At 32.0% G+C, this 21,508-nt stretch overlaps 1 protein-coding gene across 1 annotated transcript; it reads left to right on the forward strand.

Moving 5' to 3' along the window:
- The first annotated feature begins 20,073 nt into the window (after nt 1–20,073).
- LOC129755846 (vacuolar protein-sorting-associated protein 36-like) lies at nt 20,074–21,058 on the forward strand. The gene is made up of 2 exons (XM_055752539.1): nt 20,074–20,195; nt 20,257–21,058. The coding sequence occupies exons 1-2, from the start codon at nt 20,190–20,192 to the stop codon at nt 20,950–20,952; spliced, it is 702 nt and encodes a 233-aa protein (XP_055608514.1). The 5' UTR covers nt 20,074–20,189; the 3' UTR covers nt 20,953–21,058.
- Nucleotides 21,059–21,508: the final 450 nt, after the last annotated feature.

Raw genomic sequence — 21,508 nt, forward strand, 5'->3', positions numbered from 1 at the left:
TTTGTAAATATTGAAAGCACAAAGCAAATACTTCCATTAACGTTGTTAATTGAAATTTAGTTTTAAGTTGCTGCTTCGAATAAATTTTGGAACTTATCATAGATAAAAAAAACCATGAACAATTAAAAAAAGATTATGTAAAGTAAAAAAAAGGAACATGTTTATAAATTTTGAGGCATGGGTTATAGTTTAAAATTTCAAGCTTTGAATATTTTGTAGTCGTCAATTGAAATACTGGGCCCAAGAAAGTTTATCATCTAAAAAACCTTTGAAAATACACCGATTTCGATCGGTTTTTTCGCCAGTGATAAATAAACACATGTTGACATTTGGAATCTGGACATGACAAATCATTTGATGAAAAAGGTTGATCAAATTCAAAGCAAACATTAGCTCATGTAAATCAGTTAGATAAAGAAACATTTTATTCTTAAACAACTCCCCCAAAGTGCTCTTACGAGGGGTTTGGATTCTGAATAAAAAACCATCTCTGATTGAAATTCATTCGTGAAACACTGTTTCCAATGGCAATGGCAACATTTCTCTGTGTCTGTGTATGGGGTTCGGTTTCCTCCTGCCCGATTATCGATTGGCTTATAATTAAAACGAATCACCTCATGAATGTAATTATCGGGGAAAAGGATTGCCCTTTGCACGAGTCCCGAAATTCCCAGAATGGAAATTGGGTTTCTCCCCCCTGTATCTGCGCTGCTTACGTCATTCGTCGATATTTGTTTCGAAGGCTCCGATTAGAAGAAAAAAATAAATTAAATATTGGAGATTCTATAAATCAAAATTATCCTTTATTGACAATTGATGAAAACGACTGTAAATTATTAATTGTAGACCGTTTGAAAAGTCTGTCTCAGACTGAAAAAGTATCAATGAGTTCGTTCAAGTGTTCCATCTCCATCGCACACAGATGGTTCAAGTTTGAAAGGGCACATCTCGATCGGATTTATTGGAAACAAAAAACAGAACAAGAATTGATTGATTGACGTATTTATCCGCCTGGAAGATGTTTCTTTGCCTAAAAAGGTCTCGCGATGTTATAAGAATTGAAATTTCTTTTCACTATCGCCCAGCACAACCGTTTGTCAACAACAGTTGGAAAATTATCTGGATAAGCGCGGCCTATATAAGCTATCAGCACGCGCAAAAAAAAATGCGAGGCAGCTCATGAAGATGAATTATTCAATCTCTGTTGTCTAACTTTTGCTGTTTGATTTCTGAAAACGACGAAAAAAAAAATCGGCGCACCCAGGCAGTACTATTTAGCGCGTATGGGAAGGTGCCACGCTTCGTCAGTTTTACTGTCTGCCAAAATATGTGATGAAAAGTTGAGCTATTTCACTAGCAGTGTCAAATAAACATGTATACTCTTTACCTTCCAAAGCCGTTTACCGAATATTCGCTCGAATTTAAAAATTTAATTGACCAATTTTTTTAATCGAAAAAGGAGTAATCAAAAACATATTTTAAGAATTTTTCAAAAGAATTGTTAATTTTTTCTTAAACCTTCGACCTTGACTGTCTTAATCGACTGTGGTATATTTACAGTTTCAACTTTAAGGTTATTGGTTTATCGATTGCAAAAATATTGAAAAATTTTGTTTTCTAATCTTCATCCAATAAGTTGAGCTTTCTACTGCTCGAAAACTTCTACCAATTAAAGTGAATCTCTTCTTTTTTTCAATCTTTTGTCATCCAGTCACGGTGTCTCTGGGACAAAACTTAAACTTTCGATAAACGCTATTTTTTGCACCATTTGAAAGCTGGAACTTAACCTTTTCATTTGAGCTCAAATAATCCATGGGGGGTGTAGAACAATTTATTTTTTTGAAGATTTTTTTAAAAAAATTTGTGGATTATTATCCGAAAAAAACAAGAAACAAGACCAAAAAACAAATTGTGGATGATGGGAGTTAATTTACCTTGTGTATTCTTGATATTTTTGAATAATGAAAAATGATATAGTATACCGCTATGTTGCATACAAGCTTTCGTGCAACTTATTCCAATTTATTAGTTTTTCGAATTATTTTTTACTTTGTGATTCTTGTTCTTCTAAATGCTCAACATTACATTCAAAAGGGTTTTGATTAATTAGAGAAGGCAACGAAATGGCTCATTTCGTAAAACACGAATTTTGGCAAACTAAATAAAAATCAACCAAATTTAATTTTAGAAATTCTTTTATAGCAAAAATCAAATCGTTAGGCCGTCTTTCACAAATTTGCCAAATTGAATAAAATCTCTTTTTATCTTTATTGTGTTAAGTCAAAAAAAAAAAGTTGAATGATAAAATAAAGATTTTACTTTTTTCAATAACTGTATTTCTGTAATTAGAATATATAAAATAAACATTATTCTTCGATTAAAAGGATTATAAACAAATTCAGAAACATTTTTTGTTTTTCATGTAGGTTTTGCTTTCCTCAGTTATCAATGATTCCGAAATCCGATTCCTTTTTTAAACTATAAACGCTATTTCAATCAAACTAGAGGGAAAGACAAACATCGACAAAAAAATCGAACTCAGGATTTAAAATACATTCAAATCAGTCATTAAAAATAAGCACTGAAATGCTGTTCCCAGGAGCTATCAATTGAATTTTATAGTAAAGCTTTTTATAATAATTTCGATTTTTTTTATTCTTATATACTTTAAAAGTAATATTTTTCATCTCCAAACTTGGTATTAATGTTTAAATACATTAACAAAATTTCATGGTCCTAATATTTGAATTTTTGTTCTTCAAATCTAAATTTTTGTGTTCAGAAAACATAATCTTCTTAAAATCCTATAAATTTAAATTTTAAATAACAAAACCATGGTAGATACGATTCCCTTGTATTTATTATTTAAAATCTACTTTTTTAAATCGATCATGATTTTTAATTAATCTTTGAAAAGTTCGAAAGTGATTTGAAGTAGATCCTTTAAAGTTTAATTTTGATGGGCGGTATCAACCAAATTAGTACTTTTTTTGTGATTTCAATATTAAAAACAAAACTTGAAATTCCTTATGGTTATTTTTATTAGTTTTTTATTGTTCAATCACTAGAATTCTTTAATGATGAATTGAACACACAAATATATAAAGTTATTATTATGAACTTTGAAAATGACCTTTCAGTAACTATTTTAAGGGTGACCCTAGGCAAAATTCCAAAAAAAATCCAAAGATAAAAGGTGTGTTGAATATTTTTTGCCATATTAGTTCTCATTTCACAGTTTGTAAGTATCAGACAAAGAGAGGTTTAAAAGTTTGTCTACTACCCTAGAGCCACTGCATACTTAAAGGCGCTATTTTCTATTTTTTAGATAAATGCAGCATTTTGATACCTTTTTAACAGAAAATTACTGGTAAACATTAGTTATTAGACAAATATTAGTAATTTCGTGAAAACCAATGATCAGGATCCATTCAGAAGAAAGTTCGTCTTTTGGACTCTAGGGATCAATTAAACCCATAACATACATTTTGCTAAACATTTTCTTACCAACAAATTGAGAGTTTACCATTGCTTTGAAAATATGCCATTTAAAAGTTCATATTATATTCTAACGATTGACATATTGGTATAAATATTGAATTGAATTTTTTTCATGTGAGAAACATTTTAAAGAAATAAAAAAAGATCTTCAAATTAGATTTTGTTAATTTTTTAAAACAAAGTTCAATAACTCACAATATATATATTTTTTAATTTTGTAGAGATAACAGCATTGATTTTTTTGTTCTATTTGGCATATTTTCTAGAAAATTTGATATTTGTGCGAACGGAGAGAGAGAGGGAGGGGGGTTGTGTAGGGTTACCATACGTGCTCTTTTAAGAGTACTTGTACTCTTTTTTGGTCGAGAAATGAGCGTACCGTAAAACGGGGTAACATTGATCACCGGGGTAAATTTGACCAACAAAAAATTTTTCCACATTGTCATCAATAACTCAGTCTATAGTTTGAATTTTTGAAAACTGTTTTAAACATTTGAAAGCCTATGAATTGAGTATCAAAAAGGCAAAATTTGGTTATATTTGAAATTTTTTATCTGTGTTTAAAACTGTAATTAGAAGCAAGAGGGTTGTTGAATGTGATAGAACAACTTTTTTTCTTTGTATATGTATAGTTAGAGTGTTATTTTTAAAGTCATTAAAGAATAAATTTGTGATATTTTAAAAATAAGGTCATTTTCATAGAGTAAGCCTGTAATGGACAAATGGATAGGAACCCTATCAAATGGTTAACTTTGAAGAAAAAATGAAAAAAAAGTAATGGGAGGGCCTAGAGGAATGTGTGAGGGTAAAATTTCATTTGTATTTTGAAGTTCAAACTATTTAGCAATTGTTATAATTTTTGCCCCTAAATGTATGCAGCACCATTGATCTTTTTTCGAATATAAATGTTTTTGAAAGAAAACGTTAAAAAGCAAGGTTAAATTGATAACCCAGCATTGGTTAATATTTTGAAGGTGTTTTGTATCCTTTATGAGAAAAAAAATTCGTTAAAACCGTCCAAATAGAGACTGATCAATATTACCCCAAAACATCAAATTCTAAACAGGAATGAAATCGATTTTTAAATCAAATTAAAAAAAGTCTAATAAATTTCTGCAACTATGTTTTACGTTCATAAAGCTTAGTTCTTTTAGAAATGGGACAGTTACGAATGCCTGTATCTAAAAAACCATTCGTTTGAACGAAATACTTTCTATGAAGAAAAAGAAGGTAATGTTATGATCTTTCATGAAAAATTTTGAAAAAAAATATTTACCGTTTTTTGTTAAAGAAATTTCAACTTTATTCTCGGTATCTCCCATTAGCCAGCGCACACTTTTTTCAGTCATGGTATTGATCAGTTTCTCCAACTTATACTTCGTAAAATCTATATTTTAGGTGGCTTCACCCTCCTTCTTCAATTTCTGAGACTTTTTGGTCCAATACTTCTCTGGAAACTGGAAACTGGAAGCATTTTGGTGGATACAGTTAATTCGAAATGAACAAATTTGATTATTTTTTACCACATTTTTGAACGTTTTTTTTTCGGTACCGGTTTTAAAGCTTAAGAGCTTTGGAACTATCAAAAAATAGTTGTTTGATGTTGGATTTCAATGAGTCATCACTCGGCAACACTTTCAGCTTAAAGGAGAAAATTGTTTTGGACATTTCAGCGATCTACCCTTAGTTTTTCGTTTATTGAAAATTAAAAATGCTGGTATGAGACTTGACTTCCTTGATGATCTTTAACCGTTGTTGGCGATCATGTGCTTCTCTCCAATGCTTGATTTAAACTTTGTGGACATTATTGACAGTGTTTGCATACTTATCCACCACAAAAACTCAGTAATTCTTTGAATAATCAACGGTTTTGTCAGCTATCAATTTGATAATGACGTATTTTCAAGGAAACTGTGCAAAATTATTTTTTTCTTTTTCTCTTGCATCGTACATATCTCAAAAACGCGTAAATTTTAAATTTTGAAAAAAATAGGTCGAATAGTACTTTTTACAGGAAACAAAATGCTGTCAAAATTTTCAATATCCAATAACTAGTTAACGAGCTATTAGCAAATGAAAGTGTCCCATTTCTAAAAGAACTAAGCTTTAGGAGTCCAGTACTGGTTTCAAAAATATGAAACATTCCACATTCCCCTTAACAGAAAAAATAATCGAAAAATATTGAATAAAGTGATCAATATTTCCCCGGATTACGGTACTCTTCTTTTTCTGAAATTTTACCAAATATACTCTTTTTTTGTTGAAAGACATTTGATCTGAAAAACCTACGTATTTCTTCCATTTTATGAGGTTGTTCTACATCTTATGCTAAAACCACGAAAAGAATACGACTTACAACAAATGACTTTAAAATCTTGTTTCAGCGCGATAGGAGCCGTTGAGTATGCAAACTGTATTCAATATATACACAATTTAGGTAATATGCATAAATGCGCACAAATCTCAAATATGTTTTTTAAGGTTTAATTTTTGACACTTAATCAGCGTTATAACATTCGTGTCTAATCTCAAATAATGCTTGTAAAGAAAATGTGCGCGTCAATAAAAAAAAGCTCTTTTTGAAATGGACGGTTTTATGTTTTTGATTGTAATTTGTCAGCATAACATTTAAATACTGCTATCCCTTCGAGTAATCCAACTTTTGTATAACCTCAACAAATTGACAGAATTTGATTGAATGGAAGTATCTCAGTTTCCAAATACAGTAGAACCCCGCTTATTCGAGGTAGTAGGGGTCTCCTCAGATAATACGAAATGTGTACATCTTTTTCCTTCTGTTTTGCATACCATCCGGGAGCAAAGCTCGATAATTAAATGGATCTTGTATCAACCTGATGGCTGGGAGCTCAGAAAATCGAAGTTGTATCGTTTCTCCTGACTTTTTGGGTAAATGATCTCAATGTACTCTTTTTGCTGTAGCGGGATCTGGTAACCCTAAGTTAGAGGTTTAACCCCCCCCCCCCCCCTCCATGAAGATTTTTTCAAGTAAAATTTTCATCGTAGTATCGGAAAATAACTTGATCTTAGATAAGTGTTAACAAGCAAGTCATTTAGTCTTAAAACACTCTTGGCTTGAGACATTTCATTCTACGACACTTCATGACGTTCACGATTTGAAACTAATTTTTCATTGTAAATTTTGGTTTGCAATTCAATTAACCTTCTGTATTGAAACTCTTAACTTGACAAACAAAAACCCTAAACTTCGTTTAACGAATGGGTTTTTATTAAGAATTGTAACTAAACAAGAACAGAGTTTGAAAGGAACCATTTTAACTATAGATTTTATTTATCGAATACTAATTTTATACATCGAAAAGTTGGAAACCATGCAACAGGCACACTGAACAACCGAATTAGTAAATAGAAAACAATCTAAAATCTAATATCCTCTAGCTTATTATTTAAATTTTGATATAATAAAATCGTTTTTGTCATTAAAAGTGTTATGCTGATATGAAATATAGTTCAAGAAACCAATTTCAGTCTTAATTACATTTTGTATTTCTTGTTCTTGCTCAACATCAGATTTGAAAAGGTTTTAATTAATAACACAAGACCACAAAATCTACATTTTTCCAAGTAAAATGAATTAAAAAAATAATTATGTCTAAATTGAGTGCCCTGAATCAAAGTATTCAATCTTACTATCAGTGATCAGCTATTATTGAAATAACTTTTCAAAATAGGTTAATATCTTGGAAGTTCTAGACTTTTTTGACAAAACTTGAAAACGAAAAAAAACCTTTTGAAATAAAAGTTTTAAATGATTAAACAATTTTCTTCAAGACTTTAAGTAATTTAGAGTTCTGCGAAAAAAGTTATAGTAGTTTTTTATTTGTTTACTTTTCTTATTTAACGAATTTTTAAAGAAGTTTGAACCATTTTTTTTAAACTTTTATGCAACATGTCATATCTTTCCAAATTTTCAAAAACTGTCGAATTTTACTCATCATCGTAAAAATATTATTCCTTAATTGGATGAAGTATTATAAAAGAAATCAGGACCAGATTTTTTTCTCAAATGAAGGTTTAATAGTTAATCAGTTATAAATGATTGATTTCACTTAAAACTGACACATTATTAAACAAAATTATATAATTCAAATTTAACAAAAGATTCGAGTTCAGGGCGCTAAAATCTACTAAATTAATCATTAAAACATAGGCACCAAAATGCTTCTCCCTTGAGTTATCAATTAAATTTCTTAAATATGTTTAATGATGGTAAGACGTAATTATAGAAAAAAAATCCTTTTTATACTTATCTTTTTCATCTTAATATTTTGTTTCAATTTTCAAATAAGTTTACTGAATTCCATAGTTCAGTTTTTTTCCAATTTTTAAAAAAAATTATTTTAAAGTCAATCTTTAAAATTTTTATAAATATTTAACAAAAAGTTTGTCTTTGTTTTCCAATTATGATTTTTTTTGTTTTAAAACATAAACCTTTATTTTTCTTACTTATCAAAAATTCACATTTCAAATCGCGATTGTTTTTTTTTATATCCAAAATACATCAACGCATGAGTTGAAAATGAAGAAAAGGAATGTTAATTAAGATGAATAATAAATACCTTACAATTAGGCTGGAACAAATATTAATTTCTTCTTTTGTCACCCCCCCTTCGAAATTTTCAAAAAAACCCGAAGCTGGAAATAAATAAAGTTTGATGTATTTTTTGTAAATTTCGAAAAAAAAAACAAGTATCCGAAAAATTAATAGACCAAAAAACTAAATATTGGAAGATAAGAGTTATTTCACCTTTTGTATTCTTGATTTTATTAAATTTTTCGATAAAAAAATACTTGATTTGTAGGTTTTGTGCTATGATACAGTTGCAATTTTGTTGCATACAAGAATTCATGCAATTTATTCCAATTTATTTATTTTTCGCATTATTTTTTATTGTACCCCCCCCCCCCCCCCCCCCCCTCGTGATGTTCCAACTCCGAGTGACAAAAGAAGGATTTAAAATTTGTTCCGGCCTTATTATCATTTTCCTAACAATTAATCATGGTTGATTTTATTATTTGAGTTCGTGTGAAAATAATCAGTTAGGAAATGATGTTAGAAATCAATTTCTTTCTTTATTGTAAAATTTGGTATTGTTATTATTTTTAGCTAAATTTGAATTTCGAAAACCTCCCCCCATAGACGGGTCCTTCGCACGGGCCTCGTTGTTAGACATTCCGCTTTCGAGGAATCAGGAATCCCCAGGGAACAAATATCCTCATATTGAAAGATATTTTGAAAAACAAATCACCATTCAAAACCAATCAAAATTTCAAGATTAAGTTAACCGTATTCGATTAAGCGAAATTTTTTAAATGATGGAGCAAAACTATAAATACAATGAGCGAAATAAGAATAGTACCACCTTGCTTTTGGCTTTTAAAATATGAATGATTGGAAATCCTTAAAAAAAATTCTGCAATTTGTTTTAAAATGTTCAACAGATAAATCAAGCATAAATTTATTTTTTTGGATGAAGCAATTATCGTTGAGGACCAAAAATGTTAAAAAAGTGCAAAATAAGAATATTATCACTTATGTTTTCCTACAAAAATAAAGATTATTCTTAAAATTTACTTTGTGAAAGTGAAAAATTATAATGAAAACCAAGTGTAAGAAGATTTTTGAGAATTCGTCATAACTTCATACCGGCTAAGCTAATTTTGAAACAGTTGCTCCAAATTGTAGGGCTCAGCATTGCTTTTTTATTCGCCTGAAAATAAAAAAATCAGCGTTCAGGGTTGCTAGCAACCCTGAAATTTGCACGGTTCTAATTGATTCAAGTTCATCTTTATACGTTAATAAAGATTTTTTGTTGCTCATTTGCAATATTATTACCGCCAATTGGGGCATCATGCTACACTTTTCAACTTCAAGGACTTCTAAAAACTTAATATCAACAGACAATCATAGCATAGCATAGCATGGGGTGACTACACACATCTTGTATTGGCTGATACACAGGGCACAACTGATAATCAAATCCAACACGAGATGCCAAAATAAGTACCTGGATTCAATACTCATTTCAAGTGTTACTTCTGAAGATCAGTTCAGTACCATAATGCACACCGCGATAAGTCAATGTAATCATGGTGGGGGAAAACTGAAACAGCAAAACAAACTCTTTAGGTGCAGAGAACTCATACGACCCATAAATCTGTTTCAGGAGGAAATTGGAAGGGTAAAATACAGGAAATCCTACATGGCAGATAGGATTGGCAAATTTTAACATGAAACAATCTCACCAAAATCCAACGTCTGCCGGGAGTCATACACTTTTTCATTTTCTTCAAATAGTCTTTGGCTCCAACTCAACGGATTCTACATTTCACACAATTTTCATTTCGATTTATCACAGCAAGCCACAACAACATGCCTTGTCAATCACATGGTGAAATTTTCTAATAGCACAAAAATTCACATTCCTCAACATTTAAAATTGACAAAAGACATCGAAACGCATTTCAAATGCACGCGACACTTCAGTATTATAATTAAAACGTTTTCGCCAAAAATACACTGATATGGTTTATACGCCAGCCAGTGAAAGATTCGATTTTTCTCCAAATGCAGGAAATGTTTAGTTGTACATAATAACGTACGCCCACGCGGATGGCTTTCGAATAAACACAGCATAACAGGCAAATTGTCGTATCACTCCCGTTATAACATATCTTCGGTTATCCATTAAGAGCTTTTCGTCAAATATTTTCATTAGTTTCACTATTTGAAGTAACAAAAAATTTAAATTTTCACAGACGGAGAAAAAACACGTGCGCTGTTGTCAAGTCAACGCCTACCTTTTTCAACTTAATGTCAACAGACAATCATACAGCAAATACATCAAAAGATTTAAAGTTGATTGGACACCATATTGAGATAGTCTAGAAAATTGTTGGTTTTCCCAGTTATTTTTAAATTTACAAAAACATGCAATTTCCACCCTGCTTAGAAAACGGGATAAAGTTGCAACAAACTTTGTTTTTAACCCTCATCCGCATTAGAGTGTCATTTTGACACTATTGCAAGTTTGAAGGCTTGTAACTTTTTTGAGAAGCTTCAAAAAACAAAAATTTCTTCGGGTACCCTAAATGAATTCAAAAGTTCTCTAATATTGCATCTTTACTTTATTTATGGACGAACCCTGGACAAAAAAACTCCCTTTTCCGACTTAGAGCGTCATTTTGACACTCCAAAAGTGAAATCTATTTAAGTCGTTTGAATTATGATGAATTTCATATAAATTTTAAATCAATAGAAACCTTGTAATGTCAGTAAAATATGTTTAGAACATTATATATAGCTGAAGCTTCTAGTTTTCTCGTTATTCAGCATGAAAGAAAAAAAAAATCCGAAAAAACATGCCTCAGGAAAACTGCTGTAGTTCATATGTTACACGTCCAAAAAAATATTTGTCTTATGCATATGAAAGCTGAAGTTAATGTCTACATCATGAAGCCAAGAAATATTTTTTTAAATTTTTTAAATGAAATGGTCACAAAAAGTTCAAAAAAGTGATCTGAAAAACCTACTTTTCATTAAATTGCTAGTAAAAACTGTTTGAGCGGTGGAAGAGCTTTTGTAAAAATATCGTTACAAATTGTATTCTAATTCTGACATTTTGTTATATTTAGATTTTTGATGCATCAAAAATTGAATTTACTGGAATTTTGCAAAGTTGACTACTTAGCGCGGTTTTTTCACAAGTTGAAATTTCATCTGTTTTTATGGTCCACCGTCAGGTTGTACCCGGATTTTCAGTGCTTTTACTTAGTTTGGACCAATCAAAAGTATATTCATTGGAAAGCAAATTTAATCTACATTCTAGTGAGGTGCAACAATTCACGCTGTGAGATTTCACAAAAATATGAAAATTATAAACGTAAAATCATTCCTGAATTACTAGAACCACAAGCTGCACGTCCAGCAAAACGTGTTTGTTTGCTCTCCGAGTAGGTTCGGTGGGTGGTAATTTGAGCAGAGAGCCAAGCCGAGAGAGAATTTCCAACCAAGAAACGCACGACACGCATCATTATTTCGTCTCTCGGCTTGGCTCTCTGCCCAAATCACCACCCACCGTACCTACTCGGAGAGCAAACAAACACGTTTTTCTGGACGTGCTGCTTGTGGTTCTAGTAATTCAGGAATGACTTTACGTTTATAATTTTCATATTTTTGTGAAATCTCACAGCGTGAATTGTTGCACCTCACTAGAATGTAGATTAAATTTGCTTTCCAATGAATATACTTTTGATTGGTCCAAACTAAGTAAAAGCACTGAAAATCCGGGTACAACCTGACGGTGGACCATAAAAACAGATGAAATTTCAACTTGTGAAAAAAACGCGCTAAGTAGTCAACTTTGCAAAATTCCAGTAAATTCAATTTTTGATGCATCAAAAATCTAAATATAACAAAATGTCAGAATTAGAATACAATTTGTAACGATATTTTTACAAAAGCTCTTCCACCGCTCAAACAGTTTTTACTAGCAATTTAATGAAAAGTAGGTTTTTCAGATCACTTTTTTGAACTTTTTGTGACCATTTCATTTAAAAAATTTAAAAAAATATTTCTTGGCTTCATGATGTAGACATTAACTTCAGCTTTCATATGCATAAGACAAATATTTTTTTGGACGTGTAATATATGAACTACAGCAGTTTTCCTGAGGCATGTTTTTTCGGATTTTTTTTTCTTTCATGCTGAATAACGAGAAAACTAGAAGCTTCAGCTATATATAATGTTCTAAACATATTTTACTGACATTACAAACATTTTAGTGATATAAGTTTCATTGTAATCGGTTAGATATAAAAAGAGTTATGACGATTTTAGCTTGGAGTGTCAAATTGACACTCCAGTGCTGATTAGGGTAATGAAATCTAATGCGGATGAGGGTTAATTTTATGAAATTAATTTCAATACAGTTAATTGGTGCGGGACAAAGAATTTAGTCTGTGGTCAAGCTTCTATTTCAAATGCTCTCCGCTCCTTTCACCACCTTAGAATTTTCTTCTGATCTTCTATCCATCTTTCATTTCAACTCTTTATCCCTCACCGATAAAGCCGCAAATTAATTTCATAAAACAAACTCACGGTGATTTCTCTTCTTGAATGATTAGTTTTTAATGAAAAATCAAATTAAAACGTTTGAAAATTAATTGTTTTTGATATAAATATTTGTGATGTCATATCGCATAGAGCACCAATTGCAGCAACTTTTTATTTTGTTGGAATTAAATTTTACATTTTTGCTGCCAAACACGTTTTTAAAGAAATAGCATAAGCATTCATTTAGGGGTCAAAAATATTAAAAAAAATCTACTAGCTGAAATCATTAAAATTAATGTTTGGATGGATGAAATTTTGAAATTAGCAAACGCGTGATGCAAAACAATCATTTTCCGTCATATGGAAACGAGATTTAGATGGTGAATCTTTAATTTGCATTTTGATGCTTTCTACCTCAGACTGTAACTGAATTAACAAAATATTGATTGAAAAAATTTGGTGATTGTCCGAAATATATTTTGACGCCAACACACCGTATAGGATAATAATACCAATATTAAATTTTTAGGCGATATCAATAAGCCATCCCGTCATACTGGGTAAAGTTTTTTACGGCATCAAACGATGTAAAAAATAGTGCATCTATTGCTCGATTTTTTTAAGTTTTCTATGAGAATCAAAAACTTTTAAAAACTATCTATCAATGTGAGAAACTATGTCATGATCATTTTGTTATCATTAAATCGTAACTTTATTACATTTTATGGTGTTCTTAGAAAAGCATCGTTGAATTAGGTAGGTGCTTTTTTTTGGTACTTACCTATATTAGATATTTTACAAAAACATATGAATTAAAAGTTTTCTTTTAGGAACATTATTCCAATTCACGGCGTCTCTGATGGAACGATTTTATTTATCGAAAATTAGCATAGCTAATTTTTGCACCATTCGAGTGCTGGGACTTCCCCCTTTCATTTGAACCAAAATTTGAAATAATCCACCGGGGGGTCTAGAACATTTTATTTTTTTGAAGATTTTTTAACCTTTTTAACGGTTTTTTCAAAGACAAAATCATACTAAGCACTGCGGAAATGCTCGTCTTACCTTCAGCGTCAATCCAAAATCATATGTTAATAACATGATTTTATAGGAAATTTCCCTGGCTACAATTTTGTAGAAGACACCAAAGTGATACAAATTGGAAGAAAAGAGTTGGAATGTCACAAACAGAGTGATTATTATTTCATTAAAAAAATCTAATAAAACTTCTCACCACTGATTGCACTATGACCAGAAAAATTATTCTACGAGCTTAGTTATTGATTGTAGAGTGTATAAATGTTCAAAACGGTTTATTGACAATTGAAAATCAATGTTTTCATAAAATTGATCAGAATTATCTGAAGTTATGAGCATTTTTCGGGTTTTTTTTTTATTCCGGAACAAATATCAAATCTCTCTTTTTTGTCTAATTTTTCAAAAAATCTCGAAGTAAGGGATCAATGAAGTTTAAGGTATTTTTTTTCCAGTGTATTGAAAATTTGAATAAATTTTTAATTTGAATTTTAAGCATTTCAAGCCACTGCTTTAAATACTTTTCATGACACGATGTTATATTTTGTTTTAGAAGTGAAAAAATAACATTTTAGAGGAAAGCCAAAAATGCAGAAATCCACAGACAAATGTTAACAGTGTTCCATAGTATCAGATAAAAACCCATGTTTTTTTATTATTTTATCTAGGAAATTTGAAAAAAAAAATCATTAATTTGAACAAACGCAAAGTTTTCAGAAAACGAAATAAAAAGTTCGCAAAAAATCTGATGACTGTAGATCTGACAACTCAAAGTGAATTGAGAGAATATTTTCAGATTAAAGTATTACATCAAATCAACCTATTAAAATTGTTGAAAACAGAGTTGATGTTGAGATTTTTTTATCCTTTTAATAAAAAAAATCAATAAAAGACATTTGGTTCAGAATTTTTGCTTGAAAACTTAAATTCGACCACGTTTTTACATAAACGAGTGCCTCCAAAAACACCAATTTGTGCAAACAAACAAAAACAATGGGTTGAATTTTTTTTTAATTTTATATATGACACTTTATTTCGCTTGTGATACTCGTGTCTAAGGTTTTACAATCAATCAAAAGTGAAAAATATGAAACCTTCAGAAATCATCAAACAGGATGAAAGATTTGCAACAAAGATGTTTGATTTTGAAATCCATTATTGAATTATTTAAAATTTGAGCTTAAATGTAAGAAGTAAATCTTATTTGTTTCTTAATCTCAAATGTTTGTTCATAAAGTAGTCAAACTAACTAAGCTCAAAATATAAATAACTAAATTTTCAAGAGAGGCATTTTATCCAGAATAAAACCCTTCAAATGCTTTTACCTTCAGATAATCCTGATCAATTTCATGTAGAAGATTGATTTTTTTTGTAAATGAAATGTTTTGAACATTTATACAATCAATAACTAAGCTCGTAGAATAATTTTTCTGGTCAAAGTACAATCAGTGGTGAGAAATTTTATTAGGTTTTTTAAATGAAATAATAATCACTCTGTTTGTGACATTCCAACGCTTTTCTTGAAATTTGTATCACTTTGATGTTTTCTACAAAATTGTAGCCAGGGAAATTTCCTATAAAATCATAACATATGATGTTGGATTTACGCTAAAGGTAAGACAAGCATTTCCACAGTGATTTGAATGATTTTGTCTTTAAAAAAACCGTTAAAAAGGTTAAAAAATCTTCAAAAAAATAAAATGTTCTAGACCCCCCGGTGGATTATTTCAAATTTGGGCTCAAATGAAAGGGGAAAGTCCCTGCTTTCGAATGGTGCAAAAATTAGCGATGCTAATTAGCTTAGCTTAGCTTAGCTTAGCTTAGCTTGATTGACTACTCACATCCACCATTAATCATTGAACCCGAAATGCTTTATTGATTTTTTGTGATAAATTTAAATTCAACAATTCCATTGAACCGCCTTAATATATTTCATTTATACTTTTCATTGGTATGATAATGATATTGAATCAAATGCATTTCGAATCCCAAGATCGCAGGCGTGGCTCAGTAGAAATAGTTCCACATCGCCAATGGTTGCTACTCCGTGATTGACCGAGGCTATCAGTTTTGCGCAAAGGTCAAAAGAATGATGCTTGGGATTAGCAACACATTCTCAATGTACAAAACTGATACTCTCTCTTTGACCATCAATAACGGCGCCGGCCACGTCCTAGTAGTCAATAGATAGATTGGAAAAACAGAGAAAGGGATGAAAGAAATAAATTTGTGCTTTAGGACCGAGGTTACCTCTGCATCCTAGCAATTAATTTTGTTTTGGGGTGTGGGTAGGAGGATATTATCAGGAAACACTTTTGACAAGTGCGTTCTAGTTTTTGTTCCTATTTTGAAAATTATTATTCTATCGTGTTATTCAACTGCTACAAATTAATCACTAGCTAATTACCACCTTTTTTCATTTTCTTAATGCTTTCCAATACCTCTTTATACACTATTTGATCGCCAAAAACGTTTTGATTGCTTAGTTAATGAATTTATTAAAATAAAAACTCTAATTATCAGAACCAGTTTTGGTAAATGGTGCGATCATAAATTTTCATGCACTTTTCATTCTCTTATAATTTTCTATTAAAATTCCTTTTTTTCTAACTTTGTGGCCAAAGCTTCAGAACTTTTACGAATAGCACAACAAGATTTTAAAATAAACCATTAATCATTAAAATTTCAGTTCAGTTTATCCTTGATAAACTAGCTCTTTTTCCCTCAATGTGCTTTCTTAAAAACAATTATAATAAAATGCGATTAAATAAAAACTAATAAGCAGCAGAAGCATTCACAGAAATAACTAATTATCTAAAGTTTGTGTTAAAACCAAATTAGGAATTTATTGTAGTGAACATATTTAATTATGATTTCTATTCATAATTCTGATTTATTTTCTACTTTATAGAAAGTGAGTAATATTTAAAGAAAGTTAAAGGGAATTTGTAATCTCTCATGAAATAATTAACTGTAATCTTTTTTATTATTTTCTCAATATAGTGCTACTTACTAGTTTAAAGAGAAAGCACAACTGAACACCGTGAAATTGAAAAATTATTTTTACTATGAAGCGACTTAATTGGCGAAAAGGTTACTCAGAAAAATTATGTCAAACAATAAATTTGCATTATACTAACCGATGAAAGCTTGGATTTTTATATATTTTTGTTATTTAACCTAAGTCGATTAATTCGATAGAATTCAAATTGCATGAATTTGACCAAGTATGTAGAAAAAAACAAACTGTGAATAAATATTTATCATTTGAATTCATATTTTAAAACTGCTGTGTACAGCTAAAATTTGAGTGACAAAATAAGGAGAAAATTCTCATTTAACACGGGCAACAAAGAATGGGTGTGCTCTTACTTAAACAAAAAAAGTAATGGTTAACTATCAGGTATAAGTTTTGAAAATTACTAGCAATACAAAAACAATTTTAATACTGTAACTCATTAATAAATTAATGAATTTATTACTGCATCAATTTCAACTTGCAAAATTAACGTCAACTTTAAAACTTAATTATAAAACATTCGATAAAATTTAAGAGCAAATGAATATAACCCGTACATATAAGTATGCTATTTTTAAAAAGTGATTCTCAAATGAATTGTACTCTTTTCGTCCATTTTCCGAAAACTGTCATGTTCAACTGGAGACGAATCTTGAAGCTACGACTACTTATTTGAAAAGATGAAACTTTAATTAAAGGAAATGGTGTCGATTCCAAATTTCGGTTTTGGTTCTGCTATTAATTTCAAATCAATATATGTCTACAACATGACAAAGGTAATAAAATTTAAATTTCAAGTAAAAATTATCATCTTAGGAAACGATAACATTAACGCTTTCTCAATCTTACGCACACTAGCACCATCTGGTTGTGGAATTTTAATGAGCTTTTCTAAAAGCTCATTTTTTCTGCCATCGATCAACTTTCTCAAAAATAACTTGCATGCAAGATAGGATAAAATAATATGAATGTCAAATTTTGTTTGATGTTTTCCCTGACTTTGGTGGAATATTGAATGATGTAAAATCTTCTCTTTGTTTGTAAAACATGTATAAGGTACTTATCCTGAGCAATGTTTTGGCCCTCCACTTGCAGGTAAACTGCAGTGCTTTGTCCAGAACAGCATTCCTACATCGATTCGAGACCCGGGGGGCGTAGCGCTAGTTCCTTGCATCAGTCAATTTTTTGTGTTTTCACCTCACTGACGTGTCTGATTGAAGGGTTTTCACTTTCTTTCGACTAAGAACTTAAATCTGATCACTTTTAGCTATACACAAATTATCAAACTACACTTTTTCGGATAAAATTTACAAAAGTTTTACGACACATTTAAAGATGAAACCTTCACGTGGGCAGTGTTCCCAGACCTCGGTGCAAAAATTAGCGATGCTAATTTTCGAAAAATAAAGTTTTCTCCCAGAGACACCGTGAATTAAATGACATTCTCTTAACGTCAGTTGAGACCAGTGATTGAATTTTGCTGAGCATGAGTTGATCAACCATCTCTCGCTCAACGCTTTACTCGGAAGCAAAGGTTGTTTTGAGGCAGCGAAAACGACAAAACCAATGATGTATACGCTCTCAACATGGCCGCCTTCATGAAGCAATATACATTCGAGGCAGCGAATCCAAAAAACCAAACGAATGGCTCTCACTCATCTCCTGTCACAACCTTGAGGGAACCGAATTCAAAAGGCAGAGCAAACCCGAGTCTCCTCGTTTGTGCTTGGATCGAATGCGTGAGGTTTTTCTGCTATTGCTATTATTGCACAGCAACCGCACGCAGGCAGCTAGTTTTTTCATTTCTTTTTCTTCCCCCCTCTTTCACCATACGTTGCGGGCCGTGCAACGCAATAAGTTCGGTTGTTTTTGTTGTTGCCTCAACCTTTGCGGTCGGCTCGAGTTATTCAAATTCAACAACGTAAATGAGTATGTGTGCCTCGTCTTCTTCATGCATCATGTAGCAACCGAACGTTGAGAGAGTTCGTTCGGGGCAGCAAACGGATAGTGTCTCTCAGAGCAGATCCTCCTCATGGGGGGAGGTTTGAATGAATGTATATGTATCGTCTCCTGTATAGCTATGCGAGGCCTCAAAGTGTGTATTTTGAATGCCTCTGATGAGAAAATTGGTGAGGATTTCAATCACTGGTTGAGACTGACCACACGCTAACTTTTGGCTACCCCTTAACGAATACTTTTGACCCGTTATTCAATAAGACTGGGAGAACTCCTTTTAAAGGATAAAGCCGCTTTACCCTTTAAAGGGTACTCAGCTTGATAACGCTTGGAGCGGATGAAAATTACCCCTTATTTCAAATGCAGCGGATCATAATTACCCCTTATTTCTCAAGCTTCCGTATGGTGGAAATTTAAGGTTTTTCTTAAAGAAAATATGTTTCCTGGAAAATAAATAAAAACAAAATGATGTGGTTTATTTTGTTTATTTAAATTCCAACTATTTCAAAGTATGGATACACTTTTGTAAAATTAATATTTTCACTAATTTTCTTCTTCTCCTCTGTTTCCCCGTTTGAATAGGTGAATCCTGAAACAAAATAAAAGATTAGATTTAAAATAAAGAAAACAAAACCACTAAACTTACCACCAATGTTAGTCCACCGCGGTTGGTGTTTTCAAGTTCAATCCTCTTTGTTTCTATCAGGCTCGTCTGGAACTTTGCTGTATTACTGGAATAATATGAATTTATATAAATTCGGAAAAAAATACAGTTTAAATAATCAACAAAATACTTGCCTCAACCTCTTTTGCCAATGCAATCACTTAGATGTAACGCATCTCTAACTACCCCTTTTGGAAGGAATCGTGCTTTTAGAAATAAGGGGTAATATTGATCCGATAAAATGACCCGTTATTTGACAGATCGTGGAGGTTCTCAATAACGGGTCAATATTACGCCTTTAAGGGGTAGCCAAAAGTTAGCGTGCATGAAACAAATTTGTATAAAAAAGTGTGTATGACGCACCAGAATACTCGAGCAAACATTTTTGAAAAATGTATAAAATATGCTTTTAATTTAGCACTGTTGTATAGGACGCACACAATTTATGACCTAATTTGTTTGGCAAAAACTACCTTCCACACAAATCGTTAAATACGTAGTTCAATTTTATTTAGCTAATATTTGTCAAGGTTTAAACTCGTGAAAATTGTTATCACAAGGACAAATAAATATAAGTTTTCGAATTTTCTTCATGCCCGCCAAAAGTAACCTCGGGTGGGTGAACCTAAATCACACTTGTGAAAATTTTTACAATCTTCTTCCTCCCTCCGAAGACATTGGGGCGTAACCTGCTCGAGTTGGCACCTTTGCTCGTCTTATGCACCGGGTCCCAATAAAATTGCAACTTTGCTTTATTTTTCGGCTTACGAAGACAACAGCCCCAGATGAGTCGAAAAAGTGCAACAACTATTTGATCTCTATAAAACCATCGCCGGGGGTCTAACCAGAGCATCATTCGTCTGTGATCAATCGTTGAGCCTGTATCGTCTGTCCTCTTATTTAATCGTAGGAGATCTGAAATGAAGGTTTGTTTAGTTTTATTAGGTAAGCTGGGTGGAAAGTTAACATTTTTCTTATCTTTTGCAGACATCACTCCAAAAAGTTTTCTTGCTGGTCTTGGCATCGGCGATTCTGGCCGTCATGGCTGAGCCCGACGGCAAAGATCGACGATGGATCCCGGAGCAGGGAACGCAGCTGCCAGGATACAACAACCGTGTGATTCAGCAACAGGTGCACGATACCCAGAACGAATATGTCCAGATGGGTCGTCTCCAGCCTCCTCCACCTCAGGACACCAACCTGTTGTACTACTACGGAGATCAAGCTGAAGTTCCCCACCAAAAGGCTCGTGCCTACCCGCAGCAAAAACAGGTTCGGTACTACTTCAACAACAATCAGGACCAGAGCGAGTGGCAACCTAAACCATACCAAATTCAGCAACTTCCGGCCCACAACGTCTACAACAATTATCAGCAACACCATCAGCAGCAACCCCAGCAGCAATACCAATACGTCCATCAACAGGCTCCAGTTCAGCTGATGGAAGTCCGTTACGTGCCAGTGCCTTCCAACGAAATCTACCCTGAGGTTCAACAGAAGAAAATCCTGATCCAATCGCACCAGGAAACGCCCCGTTATCAGTCGGAAAATCATCAGCAAGGTTATCCGGTTAAGATCTACAGCCAGGTGACACATCCGGTTTCACCGGTTAGAAACCAGCAGCAACATTACCCATCATACAAACAGAACGTGCGCTACATGAAACCCGTCCACCATGCGTAAATAAATTTTGCGTTTCCGATGCTGCACCTGTGATCTCGATTTCATCGATGTGTGATTGATAATTGTTATGGATCTTTATTGTTTCCCTTTTTTGTTGCTACAACCGCTTATGCCAAAGTGTTAATTTTTTGTTATTAATTTAAGGTTAAGTGAATAAAGTTATTTGAAATGAAAGTTAATTTTTATATTTAATAAACTCTGCACATTTGATAGAGTCTAATAATAGACTTAGCAACAGATTACAAAATGTCTTGGAATTTAAAAATATTGTTCATACACTACTTAATGGATCCATTAAGTAGTATGATCATAAATAGCGGGTATGATCCTGAATAAAAACCTTTGGGGCTAAAATCAATCCGTGGACTCTACGGTGAGGACTTCATGCCAAATTTCAGCTCCCTTGTGTGTCTTTATTTCATTATTTAACCGATAGTGGGAAAAGGCTCTGCCATCTGTCGCAACTTCAAATATCCGATTACCGAAATCGTCAGATAACCGATGAAAACCTTGCTATTTTGGTGAAATATCCTGTTTTTCATCTTTTAAACTGAAT

This window comes from Uranotaenia lowii, chromosome 3 (assembly GCF_029784155.1).
Source record: "Uranotaenia lowii strain MFRU-FL chromosome 3, ASM2978415v1, whole genome shotgun sequence".
Taxonomy (NCBI): Eukaryota; Metazoa; Arthropoda; class Insecta; order Diptera; family Culicidae; genus Uranotaenia; species Uranotaenia lowii.